Source organism: Miscanthus floridulus, chromosome 2 (genome assembly GCF_019320115.1).
Source record: "Miscanthus floridulus cultivar M001 chromosome 2, ASM1932011v1, whole genome shotgun sequence".
In the NCBI taxonomy this organism is placed as follows: domain Eukaryota; kingdom Viridiplantae; phylum Streptophyta; class Magnoliopsida; order Poales; family Poaceae; genus Miscanthus; species Miscanthus floridulus.
In genome coordinates this window covers 109,402,962-109,420,436 of record NC_089581.1, presented here as the reverse complement: position 1 = coordinate 109,420,436, position 17,475 = coordinate 109,402,962, and the positions used below count along the sequence as shown (strand labels likewise).

General features: G+C 58.0%; 1 protein-coding gene across 2 annotated transcripts; it reads left to right on the top strand.

Annotated features, from left to right (window-relative positions):
* Nucleotides 1-15,022: 15,022 nt before the first annotated feature.
* On the top strand, nucleotides 15,023-16,857 carry LOC136539340 (homeobox-leucine zipper protein HOX1-like). 2 transcript variants are annotated; one of them, XM_066531294.1, is made up of 5 exons: nucleotides 15,023-15,039; nucleotides 15,164-15,469; nucleotides 15,588-15,988; nucleotides 16,091-16,170; nucleotides 16,291-16,857. In XM_066531294.1, the coding sequence occupies exons 2-5, from the start codon at nucleotides 15,241-15,243 to the stop codon at nucleotides 16,592-16,594; spliced, it is 1,014 nt and encodes a 337-aa protein (XP_066387391.1). In that variant the 5' UTR covers nucleotides 15,023-15,039; nucleotides 15,164-15,240; the 3' UTR covers nucleotides 16,595-16,857. The 2 variants fall into 2 exon arrangements, with proteins under 2 accessions (XP_066387391.1, XP_066387390.1); XM_066531293.1 differs by having other exon boundaries at nucleotides 15,037-15,055.
* Nucleotides 16,858-17,475: the final 618 nt, after the last annotated feature.

Sequence of the window (17,475 nt, the reverse complement as noted above, 5' to 3'; positions counted from 1 at the left end):
GACCCTCCCGACAGCCGGTCACGTCCCATTAATGCTTTCAACCACCCCCGTGATCTCAGCCGGACAGCGGCTCAACGTCACAGAAAGACCGACGCGACCCGAAGTCGCATCAGCACCATACCGGCCAGGACAGGGCACGGCGGGGATTACCGGCCACTGTGTCCAAACACTGTGACCACGTTCAGCAGCCGTCAGCGCCTGGGACAGGATATGGCGGGGATTACCGACCACTGTGTCCAAACACTGTGACCACGATCAGCCGCCGTCAGCGCCTGGGACAGGATATGGCGGGGGTTACTGGCCACTGTGTCCACGATCAGCCGCCCGCTCAAGGCCTCGGCGCTGTACACTAAGGCCTCGGCGCTGTACATCAGGGCCTCGGTAATATTGGGGTCCGCGCCTGCCGAGACCCCCCACTGCAGTACCAGCCTCGGCCCCGACCAAGTTTTGGCCTCGTGCATAGTCCGTCCCCAGCGGCTTATGGTCGCCGCCACGTCCACTCCGAGGCATTCCTGGGGCTCCCACGATGCACAGGATCTGATGGGACGACCACGCCGTCCCAGTACTCCAAGGATGGGCCACTCCGACAACCACGTCGCCACAGGAACAGGCCACAGGGCTTGGACATGCCGTCCCTGGCGGCACGACGCCGCATAGTAATACATGTACTGCCCTTGTCCCCCCTTCAACTATAAAAGGAGAGGACTTAGGCCATTTAGAGGGGACGCCAGAGAACACACACACACGCACACCTTCCAGCCGCTTGAGAGCAACGTCTCAGGCGGCCCCACGACACCCTGCCGAGACCTGGGACAAGTTCCCTCTCTCCCTTAGCTTGTAACCCCCTACCAGGAGCACTTTGGTGCAAGGAATACAAGTTCTATCCCTCAGACTGGACGTAGGGCGCCGATTGCCTAAACCAGTATAAACCTTGTGTCTCTTTGCATCACCATCCGGAATCGGGAGAACGCAGAACAAATTCACTAGTCGGTTGAGGACCCCCCGGTCCGAAACACCGATAGTTGGCGCGCCAGGTAGGGGACGACTGCGTGTCAGTTTTGTCATCCCAGCAGGTTCCGGATGGCAGACCCCGTGCGACCTTTGCGTCTCGGCACCGTAGTTTGGTTCGGGAGCCTAGAGTTCATGTCTCTAGGGCATGAGTACGACATGGTACTCCTCGCTCCTCGAGCCCCACCGCCCGACGATGAAGTTACGCACCGACAGCCCAGGCGCAGGCGGCGCCCGGGCGGCCGCTCTCGCCGTGCTCGCCAGGCACGACACGAGCAAGACCACCCCGACGCTACACGAACCCGGGGCGGCACGCCACTCCCCGCTGATATCCTACGACCAGCTATTGGTACGGGGTCCCTGGCCGGGGACCTGTCTGGCCTGAGCTTGGACAAAGGGAAATCGCCGGTGGCTCGTGATGATGCCCAGTCGTCAAGCTTCGCTCCACCACTCCCTGAAGAACCGACCCCTGCGGAGCAGAATCTGGCAACGACATCATCCCCATACCCCTTTGGGTTGGAAAATGCCGCCGCTTCTTACACCTACGCATACGCTGCTGCTCATGAGGGTCCCTCAGAACGCTGCCAGCGCTTCGGTCTCGACCTAAGCACCCACGCTGACTCCTCGGATGAGGACAAGGCATGGCCCGGAGTGGATTTCTTCGGGCTCCACGACCCTGGGACTTTGCGCCAGTTCTTGGCCGCAAGCGACTACTGCTTCGGTTACTCCGACTCCGACGACGAAGGCACTTACGACCCCACTCGCGAGTGTTTTCACATCGGGCTCGGGATGCCGAGGGTAGGCGAAGAGGATGAGGGGGCAGGTAGCCGCTCCCCACTTCGTCCAAGGGCGGGTGCCGTCACGCCCCCACGCAATGCCCTGCCGACCGCACGAAATGAGAACGTCGCTCTTGCACGACCTCAGCGCCCAGACCTAGAGCAACTCCGTGAGCTCCAGGCCAAGGTCGAGCAAGACCAACTCCTTCTGCAGCAGCTTCGAGACTCTCTCGAACAAGAACAGCGAGGCCGCGGTGAAGGAGGGGGAGCCCGACGAAGAGTTCGCGATGTGTATCACCGCATCCATGACGACGAAGGGAGCGAGCAACCCCCCAGTCTTCAATCGCGCCAGCTAGAACGTTGCGGCTGTGGCAATGCTGGTTCGCGCAATGCCCGAGCCTTCTACCACGGAGGGGCGGCGGGTCCACGGCGAGCTCCGCGATCTCCTAGAGACCGGTACGGTTCAGCAGGTCGAGAGTTCTGCCTCCCGATGACGTGGGGGCGCCTCGAACCTTCTCACGGCACCGCCTCGGCAGGACAGGGAAGCCTCGGCTCGTCCCGACCCCGACCGAGCGCCGATAGCCCACAGGGTCCCTGTGCTTCTGGACCGCCTCGGCGGTCGACGCGAGGTGCAGGGAGACCATGAGGTGGTTAGCAGGCGACGACGCCACGACAACGAGGGGCCCGCTCGGGGCTACCACCCACACCGAGGCGGTCGCTACGACAGCGGTGAGGACCGCAGTCCTTCCCCTGAGCCGCCAGGCCCTCGGGTCTTCAGCAGGGCCATCCGCGCAGCTCCTTTTCCCGCCCGGTTCCGACAGCCGGCCAATCTCGCGAAGTACAGCGGTGAGACCAACCCGGAGCTCTGGCTCGCCGATTACCGCCTGGCCTGCCAGCTAGGTGGCGCGGACGATGACCTGCTCATCATCCGCAATCTCCCTTTGCTCTTGTCGGACTCGGCACGAGCCTGGCTCGAGCATCTCCCTCCCTCGCAAAATCCACGACTGGCGCGATTTGGTTAGGATCTTCGTCGGGAACTTCCAGGGCATGTAAAATGGAGGCTTACTGCAAGATGGTGCGACGCCTAGAAGACAAGTTCGACGGTCTCGAACTAAATCACGTCGCGCGAAAGTACAACGAGGCCGCCGATGAGCTGGCAAAGATAGCCTCAGCACGGGCCTCGGTCCCCCCGAACGTCTTCGCTAGAGACCTCCACAAACCGTCCATCGGCTGCACCTCGACAACAGAGGAGGGCCCACTTGGGGAACCCATGGCAAAGCCAAACACCCCCTATGCTGCCGAGACCCCCTCGACCAAGCCTGAGGTCATGGAAGTCAACGCTGAGCCTCCACAGAATGATCAGGACGTGGATTGGCGAGTCCCGTTCCTCGATTGGCTTGACCGGGGGGAGCTTCCTGACGACCGAACTGAAGCACGACGGCTTGCGCGCCGAGCCAAGACCTACGCCCTCTACAATGGCGAATTATACAGGCGAAGTCCCTCAGGCGTTCTTCAACGATGCATCAGTTCCGAGGTGGGCCAAGCCCTGCTTTGGGACTTACACGCAGGCGCCTGCGGGCACCATGCGGCGCCTCGAACGCTCGTAGGGAACACTTTCCGCCAAGGGTTCTACTGGCCGACGGCGGTCGCCGACGTTACCAAGCTAATACGCTCCTGCGAAGGATGCCAGTACTATGCTCGGCAGACACATCTCCCGGCCCTGGCCTTGCAAACCATCCCCATCACATGGTCGTTCGCCGTGTGGGGGCTCGACATGGTCGGGCCTCTGCAAAAGGCCCCCGGGGGCTACACCCATCTACTGGTATCAATCGACAAGTTCTCCAAATGGATCGAGGCCCGTCCGATCAATCGAATCAAATCCGAACCGGCAGTGCTGTTCTTCACTGACATTATCCACCGGTTCGGGGTCCCCAACACCATCATTACCGACAACAGGACGCAGTTCACCGGCAAAAAGTTCCTGACGTTTTGCGACGACCACCACATCCGTGTGGCCTGGTCGGCCGTAGGACACCCAAGGACCAACGGCCAAGTAGAGCATGCCAACGGCATGATCCTACAAGGCCTCAAGCCAAGAATTCACAACCGGTTGAAAAAGTATGGCAAGAAATGGCTCGCCGAGCTCCCATCGGTCATCTGGAGCCTGAGGAACACTCCGAGCCGAGCCACGGGGTTCACGCCTTTCTTCCTAGTCTATGGGGCCGAGGCCATCCTCCCCACCGACCTAGAATATGGTTCCCCAAGGCTGCAAGCCTATAACGAACAAAGCAACCGCACAACCCGAGAGGACGCCCTCGATCAGCTGGAGGAAGCCCGAGACATCACGCTACTACACTCGGCCAAGTATCAGCAGAGCCTGTGGCGCTATCAGGCCCGACGCGTCCGAGGTCGAGGCCTGAAGGTAGGCGACCTGGTGCTGAGGCTAGCACAGAGCAACAAGGGTCGCCACAAGCTGACCCCGCCATGGGAAGGACCGTACATCATTGCCCAAGTCCTGAAGCCCGGGACCTATAAGCTGGCCAACGAGAAGGGTGAAATCTTCACCAACGCTTGGAACATAGAACAGCTACGTCGCTTTTATCCCTAAATTTCCAAGCATTGTATATATCGTTTCTCAAAATGCAATTAAAAAGCGCTCTTTAGTTGGTCTTTACTTTTCGAGAAACCCCCCGAGCCCACAGTAGGTCTCGGCAGTACAATAAACACAATAAGGGAGACTCGGCTCTGCCTTGGCAGAACCAAGCCTCCCTTAGGGGCTAGATGGGGGACTTCCCCTAGGTCCCACGCACCATTTTTTTAGTTGCTTTTCGAAAAAATTCCTACGCCAAGTCTCTAGCAGGCTCTGACGAATCATTTGTGGAGACTCCTCGGACCAAGGTCTGTTTCCTAAGCAAGAGGCCGGCTGAGTCGTGAGACGGCCTATGCCTCCGGGCTACGGCACTCCCTCACTACCTCTCGCTCAAGGGACGGCTTAGGCCCCAAAGGGGTGTTTCGCAAACGAAATTGGATCAGGAGCAACAGAGGGCAAAGGCTCGGAAACATGAGAAAAACAACTAAGAAACACAGATACGTCAGAAATAAAAGCCTCGACGGCCACAAACGTTGTGATACAAAAATAACCCCTATTCTATCTTTACATAGCCCCCGGGGCCCAGATTAAGGCTCAGGGCCCCCAGCACCGGCAGAGGGTAGGGGAGGAACCACTTCGTCTTCAAAGAGCGTCGCCAGCGCCGTTCCAGGGCCTTCCGCCACCTCCAGTAGCTTCGCGACCGCCGCATGGGCCTCCTCGTCATCATCAGGCAGAACGTAGCCATCACTGATGGTCGGGAGGTCGACGCCAAGGTAGTGAGAGGAGATGACGGCCATCGCCCGCTTGACACCCGTGTGCAGCGCCCCTCGGAGCCGCTCGCGCATCTAGCTGCTCAGCGCAATCAAGCGGCTCCCCAGGGAGCTACCCGACTGAACCCCCTCGACTTCCAGGGCCTCGCAGGCGGAAAGGGCAGCACGCTTTAGCGCCTCGTGCTCCCCGATCTCGGTCTCGAGCACCGTCTGCACCGCACTGGAAGCCTCGGCGGCCCGAACGACCTCCGCCTCTGACTCTGCACCACGGAAAATGAAATAAGGTCGAGCCAGAGAAAAAACAACCTAAGTTAGGGACGGGAGCCCACGGAGCTCACCCTTGGCCTTCAGCTCCCAGCATCGGGCCTCGGCCTGGCAGGCCTCGGCTTTCGCCTTCAACCGCTGGGCCTCGACTCGAGAGGCCTCGGCCACCCTAGAGGCTTCACTCCCTAGCTCTGTGTCATACGAGGAAGTTAGGAAGCAAACATAAGGGGAAGAAAACAAAACAAGCGGACTCAAACTCACCCTCGACCGTCCCCCTCAAAACCACAGCCTCGATTTGTGAGGCCTCAGCCACAGCAAGGGCCTTGTTTAGAGTGCCTTTGGTCAGCCGGTGCACACTCTCCTCTGCCCCCAGTTGCCCGGCGAGGGCCTTGCCCGAGGTCGTCGCTTCTTCAGCCCGGGACCTGAAGGCATCCCGATCGCTGACGGCGCAGGTAAGCTCCTCCTCCAGCTTCTTGATCCGCGCCGCCAAGGGGGCGAGCTGCGTTTGGGCCGTGGCCGCCTCGACCTTCGCATCGGCACAGCGAAGGCGGAGGTCCTCCACCTCCGTGCTTTGGGCCGACAGAAGCTCGTTAGCATCGGCAAGAAGGCCCCTCTGTCTCTGAAGCTGGTCCCAGATTCCCCTCTCCCGCCGGAGGAAGACCGACTTCCTGAGGGACCGGGTCTCGAGCTCCTGAGGAGGCAGAGTAGAGGTCGTCAATTGCGACAAAACCAAGGAAAGAACAACGTCGCGCGAGAAAGGAAAACACGAACCTGAGCGACTCCGGGCTGTTCGTCGGCCACCACGGACAGCGCCGTCCGTAGTGACCGTTCCGCCAGTTCGTGGTACTGCTCGAAGGTACTCCAGCGCCCGCCCTCGGCCGTGTCCTCGAGGGCGAACAAAGGCTCCCCCTCAGGGTCGTCCTGGCTCCACCACAGTACCCGCGGGTGATCCCAACCGCGGGGCTCGGGTCGTACCCGCACAAGGGCCGAGCTTCCCTCGTCTAAGAGCGGCGCCGGCTGCTCCACGGCATCGGTCTCCTCGGCGCCAACCACCTCCCGTGCCCGGGAAGTATCGTCGGAGGAGATCGGATAGACCTCCGTCTCCCGGGCACTCTCCCGCAACAACGGTGGGCCCTGAGCCAAGGGCACGGCCGAGGCCTCCGCCGCCGACATCTCCGCCTCCTGCACAGACGGCCTCGCTGCCATCACGACGGCCGTGGTGACCTCGAGGGCTCCGGCCTCTGTAGTCACGGCCTCGGCGGTCTCGGGGGCTCCGGCCTCCGTCATTATGGCCTCAGCAGACGCAGAAGCGCCGGCCGCGGACACTGCGGTCTCGGCGATCATGGGCGCCGGGGCCCCCATCGCCTCAGCCCCGGAGGCCCCGGGAGCCTCGGCAACAAAGGGCACGACGGCCCCATCCGACCATGTAGGGGCCGCCTCAGCGACCCTTCCTTGGGCAGCCGGTTCCTGTGGGTCGACCCTCGCCGACGCCGCGCCGCGCTGGATGGCGGCTTGTGCCTCTGCCACCCAGTGGGCAGAGAAGCCGGGGCTCGCCTTAAGCGCTTTAAGGGGCGCCAAGGGGAGGTCGTCCGCAGGCCGCTTCTAACTGAAGAAAATCAACCTACAGGGTCAGCACGAGACCAAAAAAGCGAATGGAAGACACCATAACCCCGCCAAAAACACACTTACCTTGAACGGGGCAGCCCCAGCTTCGCCACAGCAAACCTCCTTCGCAACAGCGGAGGCGGCGGCAGGGGCGTCGCATCCGTATCCACCGGCGCCGGTCGGTCCTCGGTGGACCCCGGCGCCCCTTCGATCCTCTGCGGGGCCGGTGGCGTCACCTCCACCGCCACCGGCTCCACCGCGACCGCCGAGCTTACCGGGCTGACGGCGCGTTTGCCTAACGCCCGCGCCTCGGGCGTGTCGGCCATGGCCCTGGAGGGGGCCACCGCCGGCCCCAGGTCTGCTTCCTCTCCCCTTCCCGAGGGTGCCGGGCTGCTTACCGACGCCCCGGGCGCCACCTCCTCGACGTCCGGAAGGTGGTCTAGGGGGCCTCGCCCCACCTCGCCCTTGTCATTCCCATCCGAGGCCTCCGTCAACAACGATGTCGACGGGGACTCCTCCAACAGGAGACCTTCCTTCCGCTGCTGACAGCGGCGCTTATCCAACACCTCGCGCGCAAGGATGTGCTTCGTACGCTTCGCCGCCTTAGCATCCTTCCGCTTCTTCTGCGCGTCGGCGTGAGCGTGGTTAATCGCCCGCTGCCCCGTGTCCTCGGGAACGGGCAGCGGGGAGGAGCGCACGTCCCTCATCCCCTGAACAAACCACAAACGCGCATAAGGAAACAAGGGATAAAGGGAGATTGAGGAGGCTCAGAGGCTACAGCGGCACTCGACTTACCAGCGAAAGAAACCCCCGCGATGGTCGCATCGCGAAGGGGGTCAGGTTGCCGCCCCTCAACTTCACATCTACCGTCTCCCCCACCCGACGGTGAATTTCCTCATCGGAGAGGGTGGAGGAAGACATCCGGGTGCCTTCGACGGGCTCACCCGGCCTCATCTCGAACAGCCGCCGCTGCCGAGCCATCAGCGGCAGCACCCTCTGGCGGTGGAAGGCGGCCATGACCACAGCGACGGTGAGGCCATGGTTCCGCAGCCTCGCCAGCCCCTCTAGGAGCGGCTCCAGCTTGGGCTGGTCGACCTTCGGGATGCCCCATTTCCATTTTTCTGGGCAACTCCCCACAATCCGCCCAGTATAAGGGGGAAGGCCCCCATCGTCGTTGCGGAGGTAGAACCAACTCGTGTACCACCGGCGGTTGGAGGACGTGAGTTGGGCCGAGATGTAGAGGTGCAGGCGGTCCTGATGCACTTGGAGAGTGCAGCCTCCGGCCCTCAATGCCTTCCTCTTGCCCGACATGCCCGTCGGCTTGGTAGTATGCCCCGCCCGGAACAGGTGGAGCCACAAATCCCAATGGGGAGTGATCCCCAAATACCCCTCGCAGACGGCCACAAAGATAGCCGCCTGAGCGATGGAGTTGGGATTAAAATTGTGGAGCTCCACTCCGTAGTAATGCGGGAGCGCCCACATGAACCGGTCCACCGAAATGCCAAGGCCATGCTCGTGGAAGGAGACGAAGCTCACGACGTAGCCATCGTGGGGCCTCGGCTCCAGCTCGCCGTACGAAGCAATCCACTCTGGCCTGCTAGGGTCTGTCACCGGGCGGAGGAGTCCACCGTCGACAAGCGACTGGAGCATCTCCTCAGTGACATCCGACGGATCCCAGGGGTCCACCTCGACAACGATGACGTTGCCGGCCATGAATGCGATGGAGGAATCGGGCACGGCGGTGAGTTTTTCTCTCCCCCTCCACGCTCTCGCTTTTTTCTCGCTTTCTCCCTAGACTCGCTCTTCTCTCTTCTTCTTTCCGGCACCCGCTGCTCTGGCGATGGCTCGACGGAGGTGGCAGGCAAGGTAAGATAAGGAGGGGCGAGACCCTTCGGGTATTTATGCAGGGAGGAGGTGAAACGAACGGGCGATGAAATCAGGGAGGTTTTCCCCGTCCGGCGCGGTTAACCACGAGCCGATTTCGGCGGCCCATGCGCCCACGTCTCCCGCATTAAATGCGTGAACAGTTACGTCCCGTCCATCACGTCGCGCTCGCCCACTACGGCAGCGGGCGTCATTTCGCATCCCCGTGAAACCACCTCAAAAGGCGCGCCACCCGCGGCTGAGCCAATAGGGAGGACATATCCCGCGGCCTGTTCCTTTCATAGGAAGGAATCGGGCTCTGAGCCCGTTACGATCTAGGGGTTTGAAGGCTGGACCCTAAAGGGTTTCGACAGCCGCCCCAGGATAACAGAGTCAGGGGCAACTACGGGCGAGCCTATACGGGGCCGAGACCCAAGCGAGCGAAACGCCTGGGACGCCCAAAATTGTGTCCGAGACCAGCAGGAAAGTATCCGAATGGGATCCCACCGTAGGGAGGCACCGAGCCACCGAGGCCCAACGAACGGCCTCGGCACCCACTAGAGAAATCCTCTCGTACTCTTGGAGTGTGTCTCTGGACCGCTAGCCGTCCCCTAACGAATGGGGTTCGGACCTCCACTCGGACTACACGATAATAGCTCACCGGAAGTGCCACCGCTCGTGCCCATCGAGGGTAGCGAGGCACGTTCCACCCCTCCTTCCGAGCAAAAAGGAAGCGCGAGGGTCGCATAAAAAGTCAGGGGAACCCCTGACGGCCTTCTTGCCCTATGCGGAGGCTAGGGGGCTCCTCCTGCAAATATGCCGAGACCTCACGACCCGGGCTCGCGCCCAAAGGGGCCTCGGCAAACAAACCCTCACGCGCGAGGGGCGTATAAAAAGTCAGGAGAACTCCCGACGGCCCTCCCACGCAGAGGCTAGGGGCTCTTCCTGCAACCTTGCTGAGACCAGAATGGGCTCGGCAAACTAACCCTCTGTCCGAACGAAAAGGACACGTGAAGACCAGATAAAAGGGCCAGAACACCCAAGGCAAAGACAAACAGTCCAAAACCGCGCTAGAGGTTTCGCTACAAACACGATAAAAGGGCGCCGAGCCCGTTACGGTCCAGGGGTTCGAAGGCTGGGCCTCCAAAAGGTTTCAACAGCCGCCCCAGGGCAACAGAGTTAGGGACGACATCGAGGCGAGCCTACGAATGGCCCAGACCCGAGCGAACGGTCGCTCGGGGCGTCCTAAGTCGTGTCCGAGACCAGCGGGGAAGTATCCGAATGGGATCCCACCGTAGGGAGGCACCGAGCCACCGAGGCCCACGAACGGCCTCGGCACCCACTAGAGAAGCCCCCTGGTACTCTTGGAGTGCGTCCCTGGACCACTAGCCGTCCCCCAGCGAACGGGGCTCGGGCCTCCACTCGGACTACCCGCTAACAGCTCACCGGAAGTGTCCACGCTCGTGCCCATCGAGGGTAGCATGGCACATTCCACCCCTCCTTCCGAGCGAAAGGAAGCGTGAGGATCATACCCAAAGTCAGGGGGCCCCTGATGAACCTCTTGCTCCGCGCAGAGGCTAGAGGCCTTTTTCCCTGCAGCCTCGCCGAGACCCCCGCAACCCGAACTTGCGCTTGGGGGCTTGGCAAATGCAATAAGAACTACTCGTTCAGACACAGAAATGAAGAAAGCCCCTGGAGGAGTAACTCCACTCCCTCAGGGGCTCAGGGGCTACACCCAGCGGGTGCGCTTGCGCGCACCCACCAGAACCTCAAAAAACAAGCCCCAATTCCTACGGGGCAGGTATGAACCAAGCCTCGGCAAACCCTCAGGGGGAGTGCGCGCACTCCCCCCGAGGCTCGAGGGCTACTGTTGGGTACCTTAGAATGGGGTACCCCAAGCAAAACATCAAATGGGTTGCCCTAGTCCCATCTAAAAAATAACGATGATAAAAGCAAAAAGGTAAGTCGTGGGCCCCTCCCCGTCGTGACCAGGCCCACTGGGTCCTCCTCCTCCTCGCCTCGAGCCCCGAGAAGGAGGTCTCGACATCCTGGTGAGGCTCCCCCAGGGAAGGCTTCGGCAGGGAACACCGTCTCCGCCTCGCCCAAGGCTCTCCACAGAAGGCCTCGGCAGGAGGCGCGTTCTCCGTATCGCGCGAGGCCTCTCGCGCGAAGCCTCGGCAAGGAGCCTGATCCCCGTCTCGCGCGAGGCCCCATTCTCCGTGTCGCTCGAGGCCGGCTCGCCCGCGGTCCATCGCCCCCCGCCTCGGCCGACCCTCCCGACAGCCGGTCACGTCCCATTAATGCTTTCAACCACCCCCGTGATCTCAGCCGGACAGCGGCTCAACGTCACAGAAAGACCGACGCGACCCAAAGTCGCATCAGCACCATACCGGCCAGGACAGGGCACGGCGGGGATTACCGGCCACTGTGTCCAAACACTGTGACCACGATCAGCCGCCGTCAGCGCCTGGGACAGGATATGGCGGGGATTACCGGCCACTGTGTCCAAACACTATGACCACGATCAGCCGCCGTCAGCGCCTGGGACAGGATATGGCGGGGGTTACTGGCCACTGTGTCCACGATCAGCCGCCCGCTCAAGGCCTCGGCGCTGTACACTAAGGCCTCGGCGCTGTACATCAGGGCCTCGGCAATATTGGGGTCCGCGCCTGCCGAGACCCCCCACCGTAGTACCAGCCTCGACCCTGACCAAGTTTTGGCCTCGTGCATAGTCCGTCCCCAGCGGCTTATGGTCGCCGCCACGTCCACTCCGTGGCATTCCTGGGGCTCCCACGACGCACAGGATCTGATGGGACGACCACGCCATCCCAGTACTCCAAGGATGGGCCACTCCGACGACCATGCCACCATAGGAACAGGCCACAGGGCTTGGACATGCCGTCCCTGGCGGCACGACGCCGCATAGTAATACATGTACTGCCCTTGTCCCCCCTTCAACTATAAAAGGAGAGGACTTGGGCCATTTAGAGGGGACGCCGGAGAACACACACACACGCACACCTTCCAGCCGCTTGAGAGCAACGTCTCAGGCGGCCCCACGACACCCTGTCGAGACCTGGGACAAGTTCCTTCTCTCCCTTAGCTTGTAACCCCCTACCACGAGCACTTCGGTGCAAGGAATACAAGTTCTATCCCTCAGACTGGACGTTGGGCGCCGATTGCCTGAACCAGTATAAACCTTGTGTCTCTTTGCATCACCATCCGGAATCGGGAGCACGCAGAACAAATTCACTAGTCGGTTGAGGACCCCCCGGTCCGAAACACCGACACATAGTCTAATTAGGCACCGACACATAGTCTAATTAGGCTTAAAAGATTCGTCTCGTGGATTTCGTCTAAACTGTGTAATTAGTTTTATTTTTTATTTATATTTAATGCTTCATGCATGCGTCAAAAGATTCATGTGACGAGGAATGTGAAAAATTTTGCAAAATTTTTTGCAAACTAAACTGGACCTTGGCATGCAGACTGAGTTTCTTCTGTGTCTGTTTCTTTCATGTGGAGGAAGGACGAGGAACAACAGTAGCCACAGCATTGCCCAGTAGCCCCGGGATCCTAGCGGCACCGATGACTCGGTTGCGACGATGCCCGGCCCGTACGGTTTTGTGCAATTTTTGTATTTTGGTCCTTTTTGAAAACATTTTTTATAAAAAGACCTATGTCAAAACGTTTGTTGAAAATAGATTATTTTTAGGCGTCTTAGAACATGACGTCAAGGTATGAGGGTCGGCGTCGACTGACACGAAGCCGAGGTCTTGCCACGTCACGGACGACCCTGGTTGACGGCGACACGGTGACGCATGGGGCCCACTACGTCGGCGTCGTGTCAGCCAACGCCACAGGCCTAAATTCGGCGCTGTGGGGAGTCACGCCGAGCTCTTGGCACCATTCGACGCGTGGCCCAGGCAGCCCAACAACGCTTCGTGGCCCAAGAGCTCGGCGCGGGGTCACTTAACGCCGAGCCAGCAGACTCGGCGCGGCCCGACTCAACACCGAGGTCTGGACTCCTGAAGCCGCGCCGCGGCCCCCTCCTTCTTCCTCCCTCCATTCAGAAGACTGCAATTGGGCCTCTTTCTATCCGAAGACTACAATTTATGAAATAGCGAATGCACAACGATTACACTCACATCAAAACTAACAATGGCATGTCGCAAACTAAACCTAGCATGCCTTAGGGGATTGAAAGAAATAAGTGATACAGACGTTGCAAAGGTACTACGATTACACACTCACATGAAAACTAACAATGGCATGTTGCAAACTAAACCTAGCATGCCTTAGGAGATTGAAAAGAACAACTCATACAGCCGTGTAACCCTGCTCCCTCGCTGTGCAGCTCTGGCGCTAGCGTCAGCCTGGCGCCCGCCCATGCCGAGACGACCAATTTTTTTTATTTTTAGTTCTTTTTTCGAAAATTTCTCACAAAAATGCCCTTGGAGGTATGATTTCAAAATCTTGACCTTTAGCTCGGCGCCATCGTTGGCTGCCAAGCTGGCTGCTTTAACCCCGCGCCCAATATTCCTGTCCGAGCCTTATTCCCCTTCTTTCTCCTATAAGTGCACCGTAGAGATAGATTCCGTAGTAGTACGAGCTGATTTTTTTCAATCCTAACTACAAACTATCATGACTTGGATACCCTAAAATTTTACCATGAGATGATAATGTCAAATTTGGTTGCATTTTTACTATGAGATGGATATGTAATTTGAATTTTTACCATGGCAATGCCATATTGAATTTTATTGTGACTTGGATATGTTACAATCTGTGATTTTACCATGAGATGGACATATGTATATTTACCACAAGATGGTCTGATTTTTTATCGTGGCTAAGTCCAAACTTGACGAGACTTGTTTTGTTGTCATATCCTCAGAGAGTACTCAAACTCGTAGTAAGGTCTTAAATTGAGTTGCTATACAAATTTGGAAGATAAAATATCACAAACATGTCAATTCACTGCTACAAAATAGCACTGTATTCAAACTTGTGGTCACTATTTGGCCATGTTCAAAACTGATTTAGGTTTAGGTCCAAAAATAAAGTTTGTTGTACTCAACTCAAACTACAATTTCTATTAAAGGTCAAACTTTATATTAAAAAAGAAACTATAGTTTTACTGTGGTCAAAGCTGCATCATGAAAAAAGTGTTAACTATTGATCCAACACTTAGAAATATTTTTAGGCTCGTTCATCAATATGAACCCTAGATCATTTTTTATCCTAAGTATTTCTATGTTGTTTTAAGTGCTCAAATATCAAGTCAGTGTAAAACTCTAGAGTTAGCCACATTTCTCAATATCCAAGTCATGGTAAAATTTTAAATTTGTCAATGTCCAAGTCATGGTAAAATTCTAGTCTCTAAGTCATAGTAAAAATTTAGACTTTAGCCATTTTTACATATGTCTGTCCCACGTTAAAAATCAAATTTGACAATGTCCAAGTCATGGTGATGCGTGGGGTGGGGTTCTGACCGAACCTCGGCGTTGAGTCGGGCCGCGCCAAGGTTAGCGTCTCGGCGTCATCTGATCTCACGCCGAGCTCTTGGGCCACGAAGCGTTGTTGGGCCGCCTGGGCCGCGCGCCGGATGGTGTCAAGAGCTCGGCGTGACTCCCCACAGCGCCGAATTTAGGCCTGTGGCGTTGGCTGACACGACGCCGACGTAGTGGGCCCCATGCGCCACCATGTCGCCGTCGACCGGGGTCGTCCGTGACGTGGCAAGACCTCGGCGTCATGTCAGTCGACGCCGACCCTCATACTTTGGCGTCATGTTCTAAGACGCCTAAAAATAGTCTATTTTCAACAAACATTTTAGCATAGGTCTTTTTGTAAAAAATGTTTTCAAAAGGGACCAAAATATAAAAATTGCACTACGGTTTCTGAGCAGCCGCGCGTCGTGGGAGCGGGACTGCGGGAGCAACAGGGATATGATCGCCATCGCGAAGGCATCGCTGATCCATCCATCCATCCTCCCCCGAGCCGGAGCCGGGGGGACAAGTCAAAAGAGGTGCCAGAGCGCCACCGCTACGTGCCTGGACCCCCACACGGGCACGGCCACCAGGTTCAGCTGATGATTGCGCAGCTGCCAATACCTCATCGTCACTAGTACAGCGAGACCTTTCCTTCCTCCCCACCCCACAAAGTAAACTATCCCCGGTGTGCGTCCTCTTTAAAAGCAAGACCCTCCCCTTCCTCCTCACTGCCACACCACACCAGAGCTTCATCGATTATATTCATCCACCGTTTACCTCTCTCTCTCTCTCTAGAGTCTAGGCTGCAACCAGGAAGAAGACGGTATCGTCGAGAACGAAGCCAAGTTCAAAGTGACAACCCATCAGTGGAGATGGCGGTTAATGCGAGAGACGAGGAGCAGTACGGGAACGACAACCATCTCGGGCTTGGGCTAAGCCTCAGCCTCGGCATCGCCACCGCGGCTCCGGTAGAGGTCGAGCCGCCGCTGCCACCGCGGCAGCAGCAGCAGCGAGCTATCAGCGTCGCGCCCATCTCCTCCCTCCTCCCCGCGCCGCAGTGGTGGAACAGACCCGCCGGTCTCTTCTTCTCTCCCTCCTCCGGTGAGTAGACGCCGCGCATGCATGACGCATCATGATGCATGTTTTCTAGGGACATCACCGCCGTTCCTTGAGTGATGTTGATCTGGTCCTGACAGAGATACTGCGCGCATGCATGCAGGGATGATGGATCCATCTCTGGAGAGGAAGCACCAGCAACCGCAGCAGAAGCCATATACGTGCCACAGCCACGAGATGCCGTTCCTGTGGGGGATCGACGCGAACCGGGCCCCTGCCGCCAGGGAGACCCGCGGGAGGGGCAGCTGCAGCGAGGACGAGGAGCCCGGTGCGTCGTCGCCGAACAGCACGCTCTCCAGCCTCAGCGGGAAGCGCGCCGCGCCGGCGAGGAGCAGCGGAGAAGTGGATCGAGAGGCCGACCACACCCGGAGAGCCGGAGGCAGCGGCAGCGACGACGAGGACTCTGGCGGCGACGGCGGTGGGTCGCGGAAGAAGCTCCGCCTGTCCAAGGACCAGGCCGCCGTCCTCGAGGACAGCTTCAAGGAGCACAACACCCTCAACCCCGTACGTATACAGTTTCAGAATTACTTAAAAAACACATCGATCGCCTTCAAACTCGAGGAAATCTAATAACTAACCGTTTCTTTTTCTGACTTGCTTGATCAGAAGCAGAAGGCGGCGCTGGCGAAGCAGCTGAACCTAAAGCCACGTCAGGTCGAGGTCTGGTTCCAGAACCGCAGAGCCAGGTAATTAAACAAAACAACCCCTTGATAATTTATAATTAACCTGGTAATTTCATCTCTTTATATAATCATCCCATTCATTAATACTGGCTAATGATAATGATCGAATTACTGTTCATTCAGGACGAAGCTGAAGCAGACGGAGGTGGACTGCGAGTTCCTGAAGCGCTGCTGCGAGACGTTGACGGAGGAGAACCGGTGGCTGCAGCGGGAGGTGGCGGAGCTGCGCGCGCTCAAGCTCGTCGCGCCGCACCACTACGCGCGCATGCCGCCGCCCACCACGCTCACCATGTGCCCCTCCTGCGAGCGCCTCGCCTCCGCCGCGTCCGCCGACGAGGCGGTGGCGGGCCGTACCGCGCCCACAGGGCCCTGGGGCCCTCTCCCCGTGCGGCCCTTGTTCGGCGACGGCCCGGCCCGGAGGTCATGATCGACGGACAATATGGCATGAGATGGACGCGCTTGCTAATTGCTACTGCTAGCTAAGTAGCTAGTGCTAATTAGGGTTGGATCTCTCTCTTTTTTGCACTTTATTATACCTGCAGCTTAGTTTTAGTTTTTATTAATCTTTGTTTTTTCGCACTGTTTTGTTTGCTGAAAATAGATAACGATGTCTTGTGTCTTGTATTCATAAGTCATAACTCATAAGTGATGCAATGGTCTTCTACTTTGCATATATACGATACGATGTCAGTTGTTGATATGTGTTGCTTGTTTGTGATGCTTGTTCAGAGTGCAACCACATTGCCTAAACATGATTTTTCAGTCCTACAACACCAATTTGAATAATTCCAACATGTACTTAATCATTGCATTAGTGCAATTATTCTGTTGTAAGTTTTTTTCAGAGGGATTATAAGTCAGCAGATCTTATTTTTCCCCCTCGCTGTACCAAAGTCTGAATTTTCTGACGTTGATATTCGAGTCCGAAGACGAAACCGCCCTGCTTTTCCTCCCCGTGTTCCTATCGTTTGAAGCATTCTTCACGAAGCACTAGAACAAGTAGCAGCTCGATGGAAAAAAATAGAGGAACCCAACAAGAACGGAGGTGAAAAGAACGTTTGGCGTCATGTCATCCACCAGACCAGACCCGCAAGAACCGACGAACGTGATCGAGGGTGCCTTTCGCATTCCTTGGCTGTCTCTGGTCACCACACGCACGCAGCACGGCAGGATTCACATGTGCCGCTGAATAAACCGGCAGCTAAGGGGAGTTGCGCCGTCTGAAACGGGCGGGCAGGCCAAGCTTTTCTGCAACTTCCGGTCAAATTCCAGCGAGCCGAGTATATTGCGGCGAAATATCTTGTCGAA

Bases quoted from the DNA above. Each gene is read 5' to 3' on its own strand.
- LOC136539340 (XM_066531294.1), top strand. From the start codon at position 15,241: ATGGCGGTTAATGCGAGAGACGAGGAGCAGTACGGGAACGACAACCAT. The intron at 15,470-15,587 runs GTGAGTAGACGC...GCATGCATGCAG, and splicing joins CTTCTTCTCTCCCTCCTCCG to GGATGATGGATCCATCTCTG. The intron at 16,171-16,290 runs GTAATTAAACAA...CTGTTCATTCAG, and splicing joins TTCCAGAACCGCAGAGCCAG to GACGAAGCTGAAGCAGACGG.